Here is a 23,739-nt window from a genome sequence, read left to right as displayed (position 1 = left end):
GGATGTGCAGCAGGGGGGCTCTTTGTGCTCTTTCTCCTGCTTTGTGTTATAACAGTGATTGCAAATCTAGGGATGCTCCTACTGATCAAGATGGATTCTAAACTTCATACACTCATATTTGAGCAACCTGTCTTTCTGTAATGTCTCCTAATCCTCCGCTGTCTCTGCCAAAATGTTGACTGTTTACTTATCTGTGCAGAAGAGGATTCCATATAATTTATGTATCATCCAGATGTACTTTTTGAGGGCCTTTGCCAATGTGGAATGTCTCATGTCTGCTGTCATGGTCTATGACTGTTATGTAGCCATTTACAATCTACTTCTTTATACAATTTCCATGTCTAAGATGGTCCATGTTACCCAATTTCAGTCCGTGCCCTGGAGCAGTTAAGCCAATGAAACTTATTCCAGGTCAGAAAGAGAGAGAAAGTTTATTAGGAGTTGACACCAAAGGAAAGTCCAGCAACAACACAGGCTGTCTTTACGGAGTTCCAAAAAGCAATTTCTGCATCAGAGCTTATATATCATTTTTGCAAGGATTACATAGCATCTTCAAGCATACAGCCCACACATGGTTGAATGTGTACACATCACAAAACAACTGCGAGAAACTCTTTATTAAACTAAAGATATGCATGCCAGACATCTGGACTCTAATCTTTTTTTTTTTTTTTGTAACAGGCAAAATAACTTATATAAAAATCTCTCGGCTAGTGGAACTGGCTTGCCACATGTACTCTGACTGAGATAAGCAGTAAGAAGAAAGTTACAGGCCAAAAGTGCCAGGCAGCCTTCCTAGCTACCACCTTGTAGGCTGAAAGCCATCTCCCAAGAGAACAAAGAAGAAGAGGGAGACCAAGGCTGCCAAGAAGGCCCTGTACATTTTTGGAAAGAGACCAGTGCAGCAGCTAGTAATAAAAAAGGACATTGAAAGTGAGAGCGTAAAAAACACCAAGTCAAAAAAAAAAAAAAAAACTTATAGGTTACTTAGAGTAGACATTTCCATTACAAATGGGAGAAATTGGAGAGAAAGAAGGCCTAACAGGTAGCAAGCAAGTCAGCAGAACACATTACTTTAGCCCTCAAGGCTTCACAAATAATCCTTTGTTCTGTATTACCATTTACACAATAGCTCTGTCTTCCAGGCTCTACATATTAGCCACACTCTCCAGATTGTAAGTGGAGGTCCCTTGGCCCTGTGGTTCAGCATTGCCTTCGAGGCCCACTTGGAATGACAATTCTGCTCCCTCGGCTTTAGGTACACCATTCTCCTAGTCCCTCCGAGTGGTGACTCCACTACTAGAAACACCAGAGGCAATGGCTCCACTCTTTGAAACCCCAGAGGTCTCTACCATACCTTTTGAGACTGAGGCAGTTGGCCTCTCAGCCCTCAGGTTTCATGACCTCTTCTACCTGTTGGGGCAAGTGTTCCAAAGCTCGGTAGCTCCACAGATAAGTGCCTGGAGGTGCCCCGCTCTGCCAGGAAGCCTCCTTCCCACAGGAACTCAGCTGTCTGGCTCCATGGGTCGACTCCGGCATATCTGGAGCTAGTCTCCTGGTTCAGCTGCTGCCAGTTCGCTGTTGCTGCCGGGCCTCTGCTGATGTTTCTCGTCATCTATGCCTTCTCTGGTGTTAATAGTTTTCTTCACTTCCTTCCAAGTCTTCTATCCATTCACAGTTTCAAAACTGCTTCCACATTTTAGGTACCTGTTATTTTGTTTTTTGTTGTTAGAGCAGCACTCTACTTTTAGTACCAAATTATGTCTTAGTTATCTAGTGCTGTTATAATAGAAATACCACAGGTGGATGGCTTTAACAAAGAAAAATTTATTTTCACATGGTAGGATGAGAACTAAGGTAGGAAAAAAAAATAAAAAGGATGGGCGTGATGGTTAAGGTTGTGTGTCATCTTGCCTGGGCCTTGATTCTCAGTGGTTTGACAGTCGTATGATGTAGTTATTCCTTCCATAAGGAGATTTGATATAATGTTACCACCTCTATGATGGGAACTTTGTTGAGTAGCCCATCAGTTGAAGAGAGGTTCCTTGGGTGTATAGCCTACATCAAGTAAATGTGGACATTCTGGCAGGACTTGGAGGGCTTTTGCTCCTTCTGGATCCTGTTTGTCTGATCTCTGGTTCTCGGGACTTGAGCTAGCAGCTTACCTGCAGTCTTGCCTGCCAATGTTGGGATTCATGGATCTTCACAATCTGTGAGCAAAAGCCCACTTCTCTAACCTGTTGATCTTGGGTTCACTAGCCCCTGTGGCTATGTGAACCAGGGGAAGCACCTATCCTGACCCAGGGACTTGGGACCTTTCAGCCTCTACAATCGTGTGAGCCATATCCTTGGTATAAATCTCTGTATATACTTATGTGTTTTACTAGTTTTGCTTCTCTAGAGAACCGAGCCTAAGACAATGGGTGATGCTTCTTTTGGACCTAATGACTTCTCAATTAATCCTTGCTCTTTTGGAAATGTTACCTATGAACTAGTTGCTGTCTTGAATAGCAGCATGCAGGCAGTCTTTCAAATCATATTAAATTCCAAGCAAAGAAGGGTCTAATGGGTTTCCTCTATATCAGAAGTTAAAAAGCTACCATCTAGCTAACACATAGCTCTCCCCTATGATTGTGATGTGTTTAAAGTCAAATTTTAACTGCATTTGACCCCTATAAACTCGTAGAGTTATGATGATGCATTCTCATTCTAAACAGGATACTTTAATTTCATTCAATAAAGTGTTTTAAGCTCAATAAAAGAGTGCCTAAATGGAATAAGCTGATTTGTAAAATTTATAAGATCCCTGTGCCTAAATTTGTACAAGTAGAGGATGAATAATCCCTCATTAGACACATTGTTTGGGGAATTCATGATTCAACTAGGGGTTTGGGCAGATGACTTTTAAGACCTTTCTATCTTGGTCTTCTATAGGGAAAGCTAATATTCAAATATTTTAATCTATCCTACTCTAATTCAAACCTACCCTTTTCCTTCACTCTGTCTTTCCAACTCTTATGCTTCTCATCTTCCCACCATCTAAATATTATTTAATAATATTTTAGACATTAATAAGAAATAAGGCATTAGCCATCCCTGTTTATAATGACTTAATATTTTTGGCCTTTTTTTTTTTTTTTAAATCTTAGCTGCTTCCTTCTGCACAGCACCAGTATACCTAAACACAAGCATAACACAGCCATCACAGATTAGAGTATGTTGTTGTTGTTGTTAGGTACCATTAAGTCGGTTCTGACTCATAGTGATATAGGTATAATACTAACCACTAGCTACATATTCGTGATAACCTAGCTAGAAAAAATTTGATAAATTGAAAAGGTAATAATGTTCAATAATCCAATGTGTTTTTCACTATTAAGTGCAGTAATTCTAAGGTAGTTTGATATCCTCTCTAGAAACATATTATGAACTAGGAAAGTAATAGAGGGAAAAATGGGTCTGAGTCTCTGTCTAAATTTACAGTAAGTGTGACCTTTAGCAAATCCTGTTTTCTTTGGGCCTTAGTTCCTTCTCTGTGAAAAGAGAGGTGTTAACTAGATAATCTTTATTGTGCTTTCCAAATGGCATATTCTGTATCTATATATACATTACGCTATGACTGCTTTAATTTATTTAGGAGAGATTAAATACATAAATAAAACAGCTGGGTGGTATGATATTTATCCAAAGGACTGTGTTGCATCTCTAGGCCAGTTTTACCTGAAATGGCAGTGACAATGATAACAGTAAAATAGCATGTGATGCAGGATTCCCAGTATCACTAAGACAGACACATTTAACCTGTCTCGTACTCCACACTTTTATTTTAATGGACACTTCATAAAAGTGGATATCCAACCGTCTTAGTCATGAATAAAATAACATGTTCTACCTAATGGCCAAACTTGAAATAACAGTCATATTAAGGATTGGTGATTGTGTGGACCAACCAGATGTTTCATACATTGGTGAAGTGTCTCCTTCTTAGGAAAATAGTTTGGCAGTGCCTACTAAATCTGAGTGTATATAGCATATTCCAACTCCTAGTTTAACACCAAAGAGAAATGTGTACATCTCCACCAAAAGACATGCATAAGAATGTTCACAGCGATATTATTGGTAATAGAAAAAAGGAAAACAATTCAACTGCCTATCAACATTAGAATAGATAAATAAATGATGACATATTTATACAATGGAATATCCACCATACAACAACGAAAATGAATTTCCTACAACTGCATGCAACAACAAGGAAGGCTCTTACAAACACCATGTTGAAAACAGCACATACTCTAAGTGTACACTCATGTATGAGTCAGAAAACAATCTATCATAATGAAAGTTAGGAAAGTAGTTAACCCTGCAGATAATGGGCTTATGACTTAAGAAGGAAGATGTAGAAAGGCCATATTTTGTTTCTTGGTCTGTATGCAATTACGCAAGTTTCAAGGTATTTTTGTTTTGTAAAAATTCCCGTAACTGTGCGTCTATTACTTGAGTACTTTTTATGTGTTCCTTACACACCAAAAGACTTTTCTAAGCACAGCCTATTCACCATTTGATTGTAAGAAATTTCAGTTTCTTAAGTAAAAATTTTGATTTTTAGCAATGCCTTGTGTACAATAAATTTCAACATATTTTTTGGAAAATTAAAGGTGAAATTTTCATCAGATATTTCAGTGAATAATTATTCTTTTTATAATTAAAACTTGCTGTCTTGCAATGAAACTTAATGTACACTGATATCAGTATATACACTTAATCTATTTCAAAAAGCCCATGCCCTAGGGCAAGACAACTATTTTCTGAAGGAATTGTGCTTATAAGTAAACATTTGCATTGCGTTAGTGGCACCAGTGACATTAGGGAATTTGTTTAGGTACCATTTTTATTTTTTTCCTAACTTGCTTCCTTCTGATGTCTTAAATTCTGCCTTAAATAATTTTTTCCCCACGATCTAAGGAATTCATCTTCAATTAAATGTAAATACCTTTGGGAGGTTAAATAGCTTATCCAATTTTTAATGAGAATATAGCCACCATGGTTCAGTTTTAATGAGAAGGGTGGAAAGGAAGTTAGACTAGATAGTCTGGAGGGACAGTCATGTTTTGGTAGGAAAAGTATGGGTCTTGCCTAATTAGAGTGTAGCTAGAGTGAATTTGGCAACCCAGGAGACAGGAAAATGCTTGAGGGGAAAATTAGTTTGGAAAGAAATTAGAAGAATAAGATCAAGAATGACTTTGCCTCTTCCAAATGTGCACCAGAAAAGTAGGTTATTGTAACAAAGCTCTTGAGTAACATAAAGGCATCAACTTCATGAGATTACTTGGTGGACAATTACTAACAATTAGTGAGGTTGTTGGATCTTTGTCTCAATAATGTCTAGCATAGGAGTACATTGGGTACTGTAGTATTGGAATCATAATATAAAAAATTACAAAGAGATATGAAAAATCATTGAAATGTATCAAGTAACAGCACTTTGCTCAATATCAGGAATGCTTTATTTTAATGAGTGCAGCTTAAGGAGTGATCAGACTTTATAAGAAAAATGAAAAAGGCTATTTCTGTCTACTCCCAGTGAGGGTTCAGAATAAACAAGAAATTATCTGGAATGTTGAGTAGATTCACTGGCTTATGTCTACCAGTTCTTTTTTTTTTCCCCCTGTATATGCAAATTTCACAATAATTTCTTTTGTTGTAAAGAAATAAGTGAACTGCTTTAAGATACAAGGTACCATGGTTGAATACAATTATTATGCATTATCTAAAAATATCAACTGACAGTAGATGCTTAATAAACGTAGAAATGTGAGCTTGCCAGTGTCCTGAAACAATTCACAATTATCAAATATGACTCAGAATGTGGCCAATACAGTCAACTTTCACAGGGCTGCCGTCTTGTACAACTTCAGGTGATACCATCTTTCTTATTATTTATGCCTTCCCTGGAATTGTGCAATACAGTACCCCATTTCACACCAAAGTTAATAACATTGAAGTGTTCAGCTAAGATAAATAAAATAGATTATGTTTCAAATCTGGTGACATTTTCTATTTGCTCTCCTCTAACCTTAATCATTGTTAGAATCCTGATTTGGTGGGACTTTGATGACCTTTATGTTCTCTTAGATCTCTGAAAATATTTGGATTGCTATTTTTGTATATTTGCAACCTTGGTTTTAACATAAAAGCACTATAAAGCCCTAAGAGTAGCAAAGGAAGTTATTTTTTAAAGAGCAATCTGTTTTATTACACCATAGTCAGGCATCGGTTGTGAGCAAATGCTTTGGAGTCAGATAAACTTAATGCCAGTGATCCTCCAGATGTTTATTTACTAGCTCTGGTCTCACTTCCCACATTTATATAATGAGATTGTTAGAGATAACTTCAGATGCATAAGATAATACAAGAAATACATAATGTATTGTGAAAAGTTAATATATGAAAACACCTGTCATTAGTAAGAACACTACAATGGACTATATTTAAAATCATACTTCTGCCTCTGAAAGTTCATCGTTGAATGAAAAGGTACTTAAAGTACACATTTATAGAAGGAAGGGGGGATAGATATTTTTATGATTTAGAACAAGATGAAGACATGATTGAGCTCTGGGCCCTGATGAAGAAGTCCTGTCAAGGCCAAGGTGACTGAAATGGTGGACTAACATTCAGGGAGTGTGGCAAAATACATTGATAGCTATGGAGATAGGGGGAAGAGTGAGTAGGTACAAAATCATGTTTCTAGTAGCTCCCAATTATCCATGTGCTTAATGAAGAATAATACAAAAAAAGTATTTTATGGTTGATTTCAAAAAATTTTTATTTTGATATATATATATATATACATACATACATACATATCTATATATAGATATATATGAAACCCTGGTGGCATAGTGGTTAGGTGCTACAGCTCCTAACAAAAAGGTCAGTAGTTTGAATCTTCCAGGAGCTCCTTGGAAACTCTATGGGGCAGTTCTACTCTGTGATTTATGCTTGCTATGAGTCAGAATCGACACTACACCAATGGATTTTTATATATGGAAACATATATACACATAGTTCATATGTATGTTCAAATGCTAATATGTAAGCCCAAGTTGAAACTGACAAAAATTGGAACAAGTGCCTGAGAACTAAAGTACGACCTTGAGTATACCTTATCTGAATTTAGAGACCATCTAAAGAATATATTTGACACATTGGACACAAATGATTGTAGACCAGATGAGTTGTGGAAGGACATCATACATGAAGAAAGCAGGAGATCATTGAAAAGACAAGAAAGAAAGAAAAGACCAAGATGGATGTCAGAAAATACCCTGAAACTTGCTCTTGAACATCAAGTAGCTAAAGCAAAAGGAAGAAATGATGAAATAAAAGAACTGAAGAGAAGATTTCAAAGGGTGACTTGAGAAGACAAAGTAAAGTATTATAATGACATGTGCAGAGACCTGTTCTTCTCTGCTGAAAGGGAAGATCACTTTCAGCATTGCTCAAGCTGAAAGAACTGAAGAAAAAATTCAAGTCTTGAGTTGCAATATTGAAGGATTCTACAGGGAAAATATTAAATGACGCAGCAAGCATCAAAAGAAGATGGAAGGAATACACAGAGTCATTATACCGAAAAGAATTGGTCAGCGTTCAACCATTTCAGGAGGTAGCATATGATCAGGAATCGATGGTACTAAAGGAAGAAGTCCAAGCTACACTGAAGGCATTGGCAAAAAACAAGGGTCAGGGAATTGACGGAATACCAATTGAGATGTTTCAACAAACAGAACAAGGGATACTTCATGGTTTAAAATCAGAAAAGCTGGGTGTCAGGGTTGTACCCTTTCAAAATACCTATTTAATCAGTAGAACCCTCGTGGTGCAGTGGTTATTTGGCTGCTAACCAAAAGGTCAACAGTTTGAATCCATCCCCGCTCCTTGGAAACCCTTTGGGTTAGTTCTACTCTGTCCTATGGGGTTGCTACAAGTCCAAATCAACTGAATGGCAATGGGTTTGAATTTGGTTTATTCAATCTGTATGCTGTGCAAATAATCTGAGTAGATTGACTACATGAAGAAGAATGAAACAGCAGGATTGGAGAAAGACTCATTAACAACCTGCCTTATGGAAATGGCACAACTTTGATTGCTGAAAGTAAGAAGGACTTGAAACTCTTACTTGTGAAGATCAAAGGCCACAATATTCAGTATGGATTATACTTTAACATGAAGAAAACAAAAATCCTCACAACTGGACCAATGAGCAACATCATGATGAACGGAGAAAAGATTGAAGTTGTCAAGGATTTCATTTTTCTTGTATTCACAATCAAAACCCATGGAAACAGCAGTCAAGAAGTCAAAAGACACTTTTCATTGGGCAAATCTGCTGCAAAAGACCTCTTTAAAGTGTTGAAGAGTAAAGATGTCATCTTGAAGACTCAGGTGTGCCTGGCCCAAGCCATGGTGTTTTGAATCACCTCATATGCATGCAAAAGCTAGCCAATGAATAAGGAAGACCAAAGAACTGACACCTTTGAATTATGATGTTGGTTAAAAATATCGAATATTCCATGGACTGCCAGAAGAATGACCAAATCTGTCTTGGAAGAAGCACAACCAGAATTCAATCCTTAGAAGCAAGGATGGCAGCAACTAAGAGTCACACACTTTGGACATGTTATGTGGAAAGATCAGTCCCTGCAGAAAGACCTCAGGCTCCGTGAAGAACAGCGTTAGCGAAAAGGAGAAAGACTCTCAACAAGATGTATTGACACAGTGGCTGCAATAATGGACTCAAGCATAACACAGATTGTGAGTATGGCGCAGAACAGGGCAGTGTTTCATTCTGTTGTACATAGGGTCGCTAGGAGTTGGACCTGACTGGAGGCACCTAACAACAACATAGACAGAGAAAGAAAGAGAGAAAAAAGAGAACTAATTTTATGTTTTCTTGAAAGTATCATCCTAACACATATGTTTCCTTTTAAAAAGATTCATCATTGCACCTATCAACTATAAGAGTAGAAAGAGCCCTTAAAGTCTATTTATTTCTACTGTTCTTTCTTTATCCACCAAAGAACCAGAAAATACTTAAGAGCAAAAGGAGAATGACCCATTACTTTTGGAAATTCTTATTCTAGAGACTAAGAATTTTGAGAGAAATAAATATAAACAGAAAAAAAAAATTCAAGACAGATTGGATTATGTGTAATGGATGTTATATACTCATAAAATCATTGGATTGGGGTGGGTGACACGTGGGTGGGGGAAGAGAATCACACAGTGACTAATGAAATAAAACCATTATAGGATTGTCATATATCTAAATAAGGTAGTAAAGAAGTTTCTTCAGAAATGGGGGGGGGAGGAAACAGGATGAACAATGGAAAAGATATGAAAATCACTTAGTAGAGAGGATTTGAGCTTCATTAGACGTGTGATGTGACTGAAGGATATTGTAGATTCAAGGTGGTCATAAAGCATAGCATTAAACTCAATTGTTATTGGACATTGATCAGTTTGTATAAAAACTTCAGTCTTTGTTAAAGTTGTTGCAACATTCACAGGGGAAAAATACAGAACAAGGAATCTAATTAATCCCGTGTTTACGCAACACAGAAAAATGAGGACACAGGCTTTAGAGACCTAAGTCCCAAATGTCACTAAGTAAAAATAAAATGTGACCTGTCTAGTGTTCACCTACCCAAAATCAGAAGAGAAAGACATGCTTATCTCAGGTAGGATTCTGAATTGACAAATTAAGAGACCGTACGGGAAAAAAATTTTTTTTTTTTGGAAAAGCAGGGAGTCAAATATTGAGGACCTTGTAAATGGATCATTTTATACCTACTTATGCTGGGTATGTGCCTGAATAAGCTCTGCAATCTAACGGCCAATCCGTATCTTGTTAAAGCTGTGTGAATTTGCCTGACGTCATTTGTATGAGTAAATATGTTATTAATTTATATTTTAACTAAAATTCATAAGCAAATCATTACTTTTTATTAGTGTTTAAGTGATTTCACTACATATGTGAATTTAAGATTTGTTCTAGTGCTATTCCAACCATAGCTGAGGTTAAAAAAAAAAAAAAAAAAACAGTGCCCTTGAGTCGATTCCGACTCATCGGGACCCTATAGGAAGGAGTAGAACTGCCCCATAGAGTTTCCAAGGAGCGCCTGGTGGATTCGAACTGCCGACCCTTTGGTCAGCAGCCATAGCACTTAACCACTACACCACCAGGGTTTCCATAGTTGAGGTAGCACATTAAAAATACCAATATGTATAAATTCTAGTTCATATGGAACACACACTATAATATACAAGTACAGAAAGAAATAAAAATCAGAGCACCATTCCCATTTCAATCTTTATGTACTAACAGAGAGATCCACACACTAACAGACACACACACACACACACACACAGAGTCACACAAGGAAATGAACCCTTAATATTTCTTGAAACATTTATTATTCTTCTTTCTATTTTCAATTTTTATGGAAAATTCAATTTAAAAATCCAAAGACATACAGATGTGTATGTTAAATCCTATATTTCCCACCTTGTATGATTTCTCTTTAGTTTGTCAGTGGGCATATCCCTTGGGATCTGGTCAGTCATGTAACCGGACAACACGTGGTCAGCAAAGAGGAGATGAAGGGTGATGGAAAAGTTGGATAAAACAGATTGTATTCACCTTTGGTTATTCAGATAACACTAAAGACATCATACACCAAAGCACCATAAGAACTTTCATTTATTAACTTATATGCTGTAGCATTTATAGTTTCTGAATAAATCAATTATATTTCTGTATGAATACAAAAACTGTGATCACTTCTGTGGCGCAGCTAGGTAGTGCTCTTTGCGCGTCAGACCTTTAGGCCTGTGTCTTCCGGCTGCGCCTCCCTGAATAGCGGGGGTTTATCGTTTAAAATCTGGAATAAGCCTTAGATTTATCCAGACCTACCGCCTCAGACAAGACACAAATGTCGAATACCAAGAGGGACGTATCAAAGCTCCTCACTAGTCAAGACATTTTGGATTTTTTTAATAACAACAATGCCACTTTGTTAGTGACATTCATCTGGGCTAATTTCCTAGGATAAAGAAGACAATTTAGAAAAAGAAAGTGTTCTGCCTTGTGATAATATTTTGTGGCTGTCCAGCAGAGTTAAACCCTGATCTGTCATTGTCTTGATCATTTTTATAACCATTTAGAATAAGAACAAAGAAGAATGGCTGGAGAAAATTGCTCCTCCTTGACTGGATTCCACCTCGTGGGAATTACTAATAAGCTTGAGACCAAAGTGACTGCATTCACCTTGTTTCTGGTGGTTTATCTCATTATTCTTGTGGCAAATCTTGGAATGATCATTTTAATTAGAATGGACTCCCAGCTCCAAACACCAATGTACTTTTTCCTCAGCCACCTCTCCTTCTGTGACCTCTGCTATTCCACAGCAATTGGGCCCAAGATGCTGGTAGACCTTTTAGCCAAAGACAAATCAATTTCCTTCTATGGCTGTGCTCTGCAGTTCTTCATTTTCTGTATCTTTGCAGATTCTGAGTGTCTTCTGCTGGCAGTGATGGCTTTTGATCGGTACAAGGCCATTAGCAACCCCTTGCTCTATACAGTCAGCATGTCCAGCAGAGTGTGCTCCGTGCTCATGGCTGGGGTTTACCTGGTGGGCATGGTGGACGCTTTGATACATACGACATTAACTTTCCGCTTATGTTTCTGTGGGTCAAGTGAAATTAATCATTTCTTCTGTGATGTCCCTCCTCTTCTGCTGCTATCTTGTTCAGACACGCAGGTCAATGAATTAGTGATATTCACCATTTTTGGCTTCATTGAACTGAGTACCATTTCAGGAGTTCTTGTCTCTTACTGTTACATCATCCTCTCAGTCTTAAAGATCCACTCTGCTGAGGGAAAGTTCAAAGCTTTCTCTACCTGCACCTCACACTTAACTGCTGTTGCAATTTTCCAGGGAACTATGCTCTTTACGTATTTCCGGCCAAGTTCTTCCTACTCTCTAGATCAAGACAAGATGACCTCATTGTTTTATACCCTTGTTATTCCCATGTTAAACCCCCTGGTATACAGCCTAAGGAATAAAGATGTGAAAGAAGCTCTGGAAAAACTCAAAAATAAAATGTGGTTTTAAATAGTTAAACACACACTTAAGGAGTTGCAATTTTCTTCAAATCATATAGTACATTATAATGTGGTCTCAAACTCAATACAGTCAGTATTTTTACAAATTATCTACTATACCAATTATTAAGTACTTTCTTAAATATGCTATACTTTCTTAAGTGTCTTCAGTTTAAATATAGTACTATCTAATTTTAGAAAACTTTCTGGTCTCCTTATTAGTGTTTCAAAATTTTATTTGTTCAATGTTTCCTCTATGCATTAACTGAATTATTACAGGAGTTATTGATTATTTATTTAACACCTACTACACTTCTAAGGGTTTTGTATTTTATGGTCAATCCAGTGGTTTCTATACTAATGAACTCTATAATTCAGTGTAAATGATAAACTTTAATTAACTAATAATCCAAACAATTTATAATATCATGAAATGATAAGCTAAGGTGCTCTTAATCCAAAGTAAAATGTCTCAATCTACTGTAAAAAGAAGAAAAACTTATTTGAAATGGACTCATGTATTTTCTGATCTAAATGATGAATGGATACACAAAGTGGGGGAGAGGAAAGTATTCGAGGCAGAAGGATTGGTAATTAGTGGTCAAGAGGTGGGTATTCCTACAATTTTTTAGAGAAAATGAAGCCTCAAATTATTAGCTATAGAAGAACAAAAAGAAGGAACCTTGGTGAAGCCCATCCTTGTGCGGTAATTCTTAACTCTCCCCTCCCTTCCTCTAGGAAGACTTCCTTTCATTCCCTCCCCCCAGCCTATCTCAGGCCTGGACAAATTCCCCTAGTCTTGGGCATAAACCACCCTCTCCTCAGGGTATCACTTTATTTGTCACTTGGTTTGTTAAATCATTGTGTATAAGCTGAGATTATGAGCATTCTGTGATGATGAGTGGTCCATCCCTGTTATAGCAAGCACCTGCATTGTGTCCATGACATAGAATGGGAAAACACATACACGATAATACCAACATACTTGATAACATTTTTTGAGGGATGTTCACATGGCAGACAAAACAAAATTAACTGAGAGAATAGTATACACCTTGAACATATTTGTTTACACCTTGTAAAAATGTTCATATTATGGTTGTGGTTATTAGAGGTAATGCATCTATAAAGATATGCATATTAATTACTTGAGAATTAAAGAATATGCATTTGGGTACTTTCTTGAGGTGTGCTTACTTCATCGGGCTCTGGTCTTGTTTTTTGGTAGTCAAAAGAAAGCAAGTGGCTTTTTCAGAAAACATGAATATAATCCTATATCCAAAGGACTACACAAATGGTTAAGTGCTAGGGCTGCTAACTAAAAGGTCGACAGTTCTAACCCACCAGCTGGCCCTTGGAAACCCTATAGGGCAGTTCCACTCTGTCCTACAGGGTTGCTAGAGTCTGAATCAACTTGATGGCAAAGGGTTTTTTGTTTCTTTTATTTTTTGATGCAACACTCAAGGACACTGCTAATTATTCCTAACAAACATAGAAGTTAAAAAGCCACTGAATGTCATAGGCAATATAGCTGCCACTGCAAAATGTCATTTTATGAAAACATTTCAGAATTCCAGTAAATCCCAAGAGCTCCTCTGCTTTTCCAAATGGCATTTCTGTTTTGGACACTGTGACATGTTTGTGAAAGGTAAGATGGTGGAAAAAAGTGTATGGGAATGGATTGCTTTAAATCCCCCTTCCACAATATTTTCTCAATTAATCCACACTCTTTTGGAATTGATACTTACATACGGCAGAATGGCATAAAAGTGTGCTTCACGTATATTAATGCCCAAACAACGTTTTGGGGGGTACCAGCTTCAGTAGATTTTCTCTAATTCAGATTATATATTCGTGGACTCTAATTAACCCAGCTTCCTTCCATATCACAGTTATATTTGACACCATCAAAGAGTGATTTGGTGGCAAAATGGCCTCTTTAATTACATCAAATGGCTTTGAGCTGAAGAAAAGTAAATTTTAAGCCTCATAAATAATTCATTCTAAGCTCAATAAATGGATATCTGAAATGGATTAAACAATTTGATTAATTTCAGGCATCTCCCTGAATTTATGCAAAGACAAGTTGAAAAACTCCTTCATGGGAATCTTTTTTAGGGATATTATGTTTCACACAGGAACTTTGTCAGATGGCTTAAACTAATCCTTCTCCATTTCTCCTTGGAATACAACAGAAATGGAAAAAACATAATATCAAAGGCTTTAATCTATCCTAAGCCATCTATAATCCTCACTGCTATCTTCCATTCTTTCTCTCTTTACATCACACCCTTCTCATGCATTCACTAATGACTGGTGGTAAATATTATTATCCAAATACTATACTACCAAAGCCTGAGGATAGTGGGTTAATAAAACCAAACCAAACCTGTTGTAGTTGAGTTGATTCCGGCTCATAGCGACCCTATAGGACAGAATAGAACTATCCCATAGGGTTTGTGAAGAGTATCTGGTTGATTTGAACTAAAAATCTCTCGGTTAGCAGCTAAGCTCTTAACCACTGCACCACCAAAGCTCCAGTGGGCTAATATTATAGGTGAATTCCTATATCTTGACACCTTTCTTCAGGCTTAATGATGAAATCCCTAAACATGAGAGTGGCTAGTGATTTGGTTATATGTAAAACACAGCAAACAGATTATACTGTTGATAGTGGCTATTTAACCACATTTGTAGGAAAAGAGCAGTAATAATGGTCTAGGACTTAGTAAGGGAGAGTGCTCTTTTAAAGACAGAGGCAGCAAATTTTAACCTTCCTAGTAAATCTTCCACAAAAACATGCTAGGAGCCAGGCATGCAGTGCCACTCTAATCATTGTACCATTTCATAAGTCGCCCTTCCTCACAAAACCCAGTTTTCCCTATGTTAAACACGAGGTCAGAATAGCTTATCTCTCCAATCAGTTCCAGCTGACAAATTCTGACTCTGTATCTAGGATTCTAAACCCAAACTGAAACAAACAAACAAAAAAATATTGCCAAGTTGATTTTAACTCATGGTGACCCCATGTATTGAGGAGTAGAACTTCTCTACAAGGTTTCCTTGACTGTAATTGTTATAGAAGCACATACCCAGGCCTTTCTTCCTTGGTGCTGTGGGGTGGGTTAAAAGCCTCCAACCTCTAGGCTGGTAGTTGAGCATAATCTGTTAGCACCTCCCAGGGACCAATATAAGATTCTACTGTTGTGTAATCCCATCCCCACTACTGAACACATTAAAACAAACAAACAAAAAAAAAGATTAATGACTTAATCTTCCTATAAAAGGACTACATTGCACCTCTAGTCTGTTTGATCTGAAATGCCTGTGACAATGAAGTCAGCTAATAATGTTAATTACAGAAAGCCAAATGCCTTTAAAAATTGCTCCTTTGACTGGCCTCCTAGTCTGCATTGACAATTTAATATGCATTTTATATTTTGAAAAAAGGTTATACAACTTTATTTGTGCTCAGATAAAAAAAAAGTAAATTTCAATAGAGTGCAATACCTCAGCTACAGAATGGCAAAAACAAAAATAATGGACAATATCCAGTATTGGTGAGAAGGCAGAAAAATCATAGCTCTCATACATTGATAGTAGAAGTGGACATTGGCATCCCACATTGGAAAACTGTATGACAGTACCTAATATAGCTGGGCATACACATGCCGAATGGCTCAAAAATCATATTCCTAGCTTTATACCCAAGAGAAATAAGTGAATATCCACCATTTGCAACAAGTACAAAAATATTAAAAGTCACATTATTTGCAATAGCATAAAACTAAGAACTCAAATTTCTATCAAAACATTCAATCAGAAACTGATTAACATTGTCTTCAAGTCAATGACACAGTGGTTAAAGCACTCCTAACCAATAGATTGGCAGTTCGAAACCACCAACAGTTCTGCCAGAGAAAGACATGGTAGTTTGCTTCCGTAGTTTTACAGCCTTGGAAACTCTATAGGGTCACTGCGAGTTGACATTGACAGAGTGGCAGTGGATGCATTAGAATCAGGATATGTTGGGCTTTGTTGTTGTTAGGTGCCATTGAGTTGGTTCTGGCTCATAGCCACCCCATGTACAACCTAACAAAACACTGCCCGGTCCTGCACTATTCTCAAAATCATTGTGCTTACCCTATTGTTGTAACCACTGTGTCAATCTATCTTGTTGAGGGTCTTCCTCTCTTTCACAGACCCTCTGCTTTGCCAAGCATGTGTCTTTCTCCAGGGACTGATTTCTCCTGACAACATGTCCAGTGTATGTGAGATGTAGTGTCTCCACCCTTCCTTCTAAGGAGCATTCTGGTAGTACTTCTTCCAAGACAGGTTTATTCTTTCTTTTGGCAGTCCATGGTATATATAACATTTTTTGCCAACTCCACAATTCAAAGGTGTCAATTCTTCTTTAGTATTGTTCACTCTTTGTCCAGCTTTCACATGCATATGAGGTGATTGAAAACACCATGGCTTGGGTCAGGCACACCTTAGTCTTCCAGGTGACGTCATTGTTTTTCAACACTTTAAAGAGGTCTTCTGCAGCGTATTTTCCCAATGCAATGCCTCTTTTGATTTCTTGACTGTTGTTTCCATGGATGCTGATTGTTGAACCAAGTAATATGAATTCCTGACAACTTCAAACTTTTCTCCATTTATCATGATATTGCTCATTGGTCCAGTTGTGAAGAGTTTGGTTTTCTTTATGTTGAGGTGTAATCCGTACTGCCGGCTGTGGTTTTTGATCTTCATCAGTAAGTGCTTCAAGTCCTCTTCACTTTGGGCAAGCAAGGTTGTGTCATCTGCATATCAAAGGTTATTAATGACTCCTCCAACTCTGATGCCCCATTCTTCTTCATATAGTCCAGGTTCTCGGATTATTTGCTCAGCATACAGATTAAATAGGTATGATGAAAGGTTACAACCCTGATGCACACCTTTCCTGACTTCAAATCACACAGTATCCTTTTGTTCTGTTTGAATGACTGCCTCTTGATCTGTGTACAGGTTCCTCATGAGCACAATTAAGTGTTCTGGAATTCCCATTCTTCACAAAGTTATCCATAATTTATTACGATCCACACAGTCAAATGTATTTGCATAGTCCATAAAACACAGGTAAGCATCTTTTTGGTATTTTCTGCTTTTAGCCAGGGTCCATCTGACATCAGCAATGTTCTCCCTCATTCCACTTCATCTTCTGAATCTGGATTGAATTTCTTGCAGTTCCTTGTTGTTATACTGCTACAGCCACTTTTGAATGATCTTTAGCAAAATTTTACTTGTGTGTGATATTAAAGATACTGTTCAATAGTTTCTGTATTTGGTGGGATTGCCTTTCTTGGGAATAGATATGTTTTGTTCATCTAGTGCTGATATAACAGAAATACCACAAGTGGGTGACTTTAACAAAAAATAAATTTATTTTCACACCATCTAGTAGGCTAGAAGTCCAAATTCAGGGTGTTAGCTCCAAGGAAGTCTTTCTCTGACAGCTTTGGAGGAAGGTTGTTGTCATCAATCTTCACCTGGACTAGGAGCTTCTCTGCACAAGGACCGGAATTCAAAGGATATACTCTGCTTCCGGCACTGCTGCCTTGGTGTTATGAGGTCCCCAATTCTCTGCTTGCTTTCCTTTCATCTCTTGAAAGATAAAAGGTGGTACAGGCCTCAGGGAAACTCCCTTTATATTGGATCAGGGATGTGACCTGAGTAAGGATGTTACATTCCTCCCTAATCCTCTTTAGCCACAGGCAGAGATTATGATCCAAAAATCATGAAATGGAGGACAACCACACAATATTGGGAATCATGGTCTGACCAAGTTGACACACATTTTGGGGGCACACAATTCAATCCATGACAGGGCATAAATATGGCTCTTTTCCAGTCAGTTGGCCAGGTAATTTTTTTTAGGTTTTGGAGACCATAAACTTTGTGTTACAGCCATTTACATCTGCCCTTGTATTGATAAAAATCAGCCATAGGCAATGATACACAAATGAATGAGGGGATCAATTAAGCCTTATAGGTCATAGTTTGCTTACCCTTGAACTGGATTAGATAAATAACATATGGTATGTTTGTACATTCCCCCAAGCGTCTGTCAGTTTGTCGTACTGTGGGGGCTTGTGTGTTGCTGTGATACTGGAAACTATGCCACCAGCATTCAGATAACAGCAGGGTCACCCATGGAGGACAGGTTTCAGCTAAGCTTCCAGACTAAGACAGACTAGGAAGAAGGGCCCAGTAGTCTACTTCTGAAAAACATTAGCCAGTGAAAACCTTATGAATAGCAGCAGAACATTGTCTGACATAGTGCTGGAAGATGAGCCCCCCCAGGTTGGAAGGCACTCAAAAGATGGCTGGGGAAGAGCTACCTCCACAAAGTAGAGTCGACCTTAATGACGTGGATGGAGTCAAGCTTTCGGGACCTTCATTTGCTGATGTCGCACGACTCAAAATGAGAAGAAACAGCTGCAAACATCCATTAATAATCAGAACCTGGAATGTACGAAGTATGAATCTAGGAAAATTGGAAATCATGAAAAATGAAAAACAACGCATAAACATCGATATCCTAGGCATTAATGTGATGAAATGGACTGGTATTGGCCATTTTGAATTGGACAATCATATAGTCTACTATGCTGGGAATGACAACTTGAAGAGGAATGGTGTTGCGTTCATCATTAGAAAGAACATTTCAAGATCTATTCTGAAGTACAATGCTGTCAGTGATAGGATAATATCCATACACCTACAAGGAAAGACCAATTAATATGACTTTTATTCAAATTTATGCACCAACCACTAGGGCCAAAGGTGAAGAAATAGAAGATTTTATCAGCTGCTGCAGTGTGAAATTGATCGAATATGCAATCAAGATGCATTGATAATTACTGGCGATTGGAATGCAAAAGTTGGAAACAAAGAAGAAGGATCAGTAATTGGAAAATATGGCCTTGGTGATAGAAACAATGCCGGAGATCGAATGATAGAATTTTGCAAGACCAATGACTTCTTCATTGCAAATACTTTCTTTCACCAATGTAAACGGTGACTATACACATGGACCTCGCAAGATGGAACACACAGAAATCAAATTGACTACCTCTGTGGAAAGCTCAATATCATCAGTCAGAACAAGGCCAGGGGCCGACTATGGAACAGACCATCAATTGCTCATATGCTAGTTCAAGGTGAAACTGAAGAAAATCAGAGCAAGTCCATGAGAGCCAAAATATGACCTTGAGTATATCTCACCTGAATTTAGAGACCATCTCAAGAACAGATTTGATGCATTGAACACTAGTGACCAAAGACCAGACGAGTTGTGAAATGACATCAAGGACACCATCCGTGAAGAAAGCAAGAGGTCACTGAAAAGACAGGAAAGAAAGACCAAGATGGATGTCAGAGGAGACTCTGAAACTTGCTCTTGAGCATCGAGCAGCTAAAGCAAAAGGAAGAATTGATGAAGTAAGAGAACCGAATAGAACATTTCAAAGGAACTCTCGAGAAGACAAAGTAAAGTATTATAATGACATGTGCAAAGAGCTGGAAATGGAAAACCAAAAGGGAAAAACACGCTCGGTGTTTCTCAAGCTGAAAGAACTGAAGAAAAAAAATCAATCCTCAAGTTGCAATAGTGAAGGATTCTATGAGGAAAATATTAAACGATGCAGGAAACATCAAAAGAAGATAGAAGGAATACACAGAGTCATTATACCAAAAAGAATTAGTTGGTATTCAACCATTTCAAGAGGTGGCATATGATCAGGAACTAATGGTGCTGAAGGAAGAAGTTCAAGCTGCTCTGAAGGCATTGGCAAAAAACAAGGCTCCAGGAACTGATGGAATATTAATTGAGATGTTTCAACAAACAGATGCAGCACTGGAGGTGCTCACTCATCCATGCCAAGAAATATGGAAGACAGCTTCCTGGCCAACTGACTGGAAAAGATCCATATTTATGCCTATTCCCAAGAAAGGTGATCCAACCGAATGTGGAAATTATAGAACAATATCATTAAAATCACACACAAGCAAAATTTTGCTGAAGACCATTCAAAAACGGCTGCAGCAGTATGTCAACGGGGAACTGCCAGAAATTCAGGCCAATTTCAGAAGAGGATGTGGAACCAGGGATACTGTTGCTGATGTCAGATGGATCCTGGCTGAAAGCAGAGAATACCAGAAGGATGTTTACCTGTGTTTTATTGACTATGCAAAGGCATCCGACTGTGTGGATCATAACAAACTATGGATAACACTGGGAAGAACGGGAATTCCAGAACACTTAATTGTGCTCATGAGGAACCTTTACACAGATCAAGAGGCAGTTGTTCGGACAGAACAAGGGGATACTGATTGGTTTAAAGTCAGGAAAGCTGTGCATCAGGGTTGTACTCTTTCACCATACCTATTTAATCTGTATGCTGAACAAAGAATATGAGAAGCTGGTCTGTATGAAGAAGAACGGGGCGTCAGCATGGGAGGAAGACTCGTTAACAACCTGTGTTATGCAGATGACACAACCTTGCTTGCTGAAAGTGAAGAGGACTTGAAGCACCTACTAATGAAGATCAAAGACCATAGCCTTCAGTATGGATTACACCTCAACATAAAGAAAACAAAAATCCTCACAACTGGAGCAATGAACAACATCATGATAAACGGAGAAAAGATTGAAGTTGTCAAGGATTTCATTTTACTTGGATCCACAATCAACAGCCATGGAAGCAGCAATCAAGAAATCAAAAGACACATTGCATTGGGTAAATCTGTTGCAAAGGGACTCTTCAAAGTGCTGAAGAGCAAAGATGTCACCCTGAAGACTAAGGTGCGCCTGACCCAAGGCATGGTATTTTCAATCACATCATATGCATGTGAAAGCTGGACAATGAATAAGGAAGACCAAACAAGAGTTGATGTCTTTGAATTGTGGTGCTGACGAAGAATATTGAATAATACCATGGACTGCCAAAAGAACAAACAAACCTGTTTTGGAAGAAGTGCGGCCAGAATGCCTCTTAGAGGCAAGGATGGCGAGACTGTGTCTTACATACTTTGGAGATGTTGTCAGGAGGGATGAGTCCCTGGAAAATGACATAATGCTTGGCAGAGTACAGGGTCAGCGGAAAAGAGGAAGACCCTCAGCAAGGTCAATTGACAGTGGCTGCAAAAATGAGCTCAAGGAGAACAGCGATTGTAAGGATGGCGCAGGGCCAGGCAGTGTTTCGTTCTGTTGTGCATAGGGTCGCTATGAGTCAGAACCAACTCGACGGCACCTAACAACAAGAACAACAACATGTTTGTACATTAAAATATTACTCAGAAGTGAGAATGAATGAACTACTGCCAATTACAATACGGAGAAATCTCAGAATCATATTGATGAACGAAATAAACTAGAAATAAAAGTGCAAACACTGTATGATTTCACTTCTAAATAGTTCAAAAACATACTAAACGAGTCTACTATATTGGATATCATTTTTTTATGGGGCCCATGGACAGTCTCCAAAAAGCGGATAATTTTGTGTTTTTTGATCTGTGTTCTCACTTCAGGGACGTTTCTGAAAATGCATTTTCTGTACAATTTATTACTTGAGAATTTTTATATGCGTATTATACCTTAGTTGGTATTACATAGTGTATTCATTATGAGGTTGTAAACAACAGAATATCATTATTACCTTTTACATCTCTAGCAATTTCTTGCACACAGTAAGTTTTCACATTAAAAAAAATTTTATTTCTTTTTAATTATGTTTGTAAAATTAGTCAATTGTACAGCTTTCATAGATTATTTCAGTAAATAATGATCCTTTATGTTACTAAAAATGTGCTACCTGGATAAGAACAGTAACGTTCTTATAAACTGACAAGCTCTGCTAGTCTTATTTCCAGCACCAGGGAGGCTGAATGACTCTGGGTCACTTTGGGGCCAGTATCCTGCTCTGAATTTATCTCATTACAGCCGTACTTCACTGCCAGACAGCTGTTCTTTGATGTTCATAAGTAGACAGTTACTTACATAGTATGTCAAGGGTACTCGTGACACCAGGGAAACTGTTTAGTTACAGCTTTAAATTCCACTCAAATCTTTTTATCTTGTATGTATATGATGCTTTAATTCGATGTTTTGAATTCCATTCAAATATTTTTTCTAATGAAGAATTGTTTGCATACCAAATGATCGTTGCCACGGGATAGATTACTTAAATCAATGTATATAAATAAAAAGGAATGCAATATTATTCATAATACTTATTTACACACAAAGTGGGTTCATTCTGAAGTCATTTTTGTTTAAATTTTTTTTTTTTTTTAATCTGGTAGATTCTGTAACAAAACATGGTTATCCCCAGGTAGTAAGATTTTGGTTAGTTTTTTCTGTCTTTAAACAATTCTTTATTTTGTGCATTTTATTTTAAAGGGAAAGTGTTGGGGTGTGTGTGTGTGTGGTGTGTGGGTATGTGCAAGTTTGTAGTATATATCATGAAATTAAAACATAATGCTTGTATAGGGAGTGGTGAGCAAGAAATAATGAATGATGGTTGACTAGAGATTGCTTAAGTATTATTTTATCAGGTATAATAGTGGATGTCAAAATAGATAGAAACAAAACAATAATGGGGAATAAGTTGGATTTATTTTTAACCACCCAACCTGTATGAAATAACAGGTGATAAATCATGTAATTATATCAGTCACATATTCCTATGAGACAAACTTTTGAACACCCAGAGACCAGACACAAAGGTAGTTATATAATCTCAGTCACCAAAAGACAACACTGAGGGTCCACACAGAGGCAGCTGCATCTAAGGGATAAGTCACTAGCTCTAGATCAGGTACTAGTATTTACTGTTGTTGCTGTTCGTTTCTTTTTTAATTAACTTTTTATATTTCTTTTTCCTCTTGCCACTAAAATTATATTTATAAAACCAGGGGAGGTTATGGATCTTTGCATAAGCTTTTATTTTAATTAAATATGTTAACATCCCTAGATAACAGAACATACAACAAAATGCAAGAAGTAATTGGAGTGGTGGTCAGAATTGTTTTTATTATTACTATTATTTTTAATCTTTTAATTAAATTTTCTGCATTTTAAAAATGTTCCTTCCCTGGGAAGGAAAACATTTCTAAAGATGTGTCTACAGGGATATTTAAATGAGTTCATGTCAAGGTTTTGGAGACCTACACTTTGTTTTTGTTTGTTTGTTTTGTTTTTTTATTGTGCTTTAAGTGAAAGTTTACAAACCAAGTCAGTCTCTCATACAAAAATTGGTACCTACCTTGCTATGTACTTCTAGTTGTTCTTCCACTAATGAGACAGCAAACTCCTTCTCTCCACCCTGTATTCCCCGTGTCCTTTCAGCCAGCTTCTGTCCCCCCTCTGCCTTCTCATCTCCCCTCCAGACAGAAGCTGCCCACATAGTCTCATGTGTCCACATGAGCCAAGAAGCTCACTCCTTACCAGCATCATTTTCTATCCCATAGTCCAGTCCAGTCCCTGTCTGAAGAGTTGGTTTTGGGGATGGTTCCAGTCTTGG

The 23,739-nt window shown here is 37.6% G+C and overlaps 1 protein-coding gene across 1 annotated transcript; it reads left to right on the top strand.

The window, feature by feature from the left end:
* The first annotated feature begins 11,243 nt into the window (after positions 1 to 11,243).
* On the top strand, positions 11,244 to 12,179 carry LOC126064091 (olfactory receptor 5W2-like). The gene has a single exon (XM_049862720.1). It carries the CDS (start codon positions 11,247 to 11,249, stop codon positions 12,177 to 12,179), a length of 933 nt encoding a protein of 310 aa, XP_049718677.1. The 5' UTR covers positions 11,244 to 11,246.
* Positions 12,180 to 23,739: the final 11,560 nt, after the last annotated feature.

This window comes from Elephas maximus, chromosome 20, assembly GCF_024166365.1.
Source record: "Elephas maximus indicus isolate mEleMax1 chromosome 20, mEleMax1 primary haplotype, whole genome shotgun sequence".
NCBI classification, from domain to species: domain Eukaryota; kingdom Metazoa; phylum Chordata; class Mammalia; order Proboscidea; family Elephantidae; genus Elephas; species Elephas maximus.
Note: the sequence above shows the minus strand (reverse complement) of the source record. Positions and strands in the feature narration are given on the sequence as shown.

Coding starts and splice junctions, on each gene's coding strand:
- LOC126064091 (XM_049862720.1), top strand. CDS start 11,247: ATGGCTGGAGAAAATTGCTCCTCCTTGACTGGATTCCACCTCGTGGGA.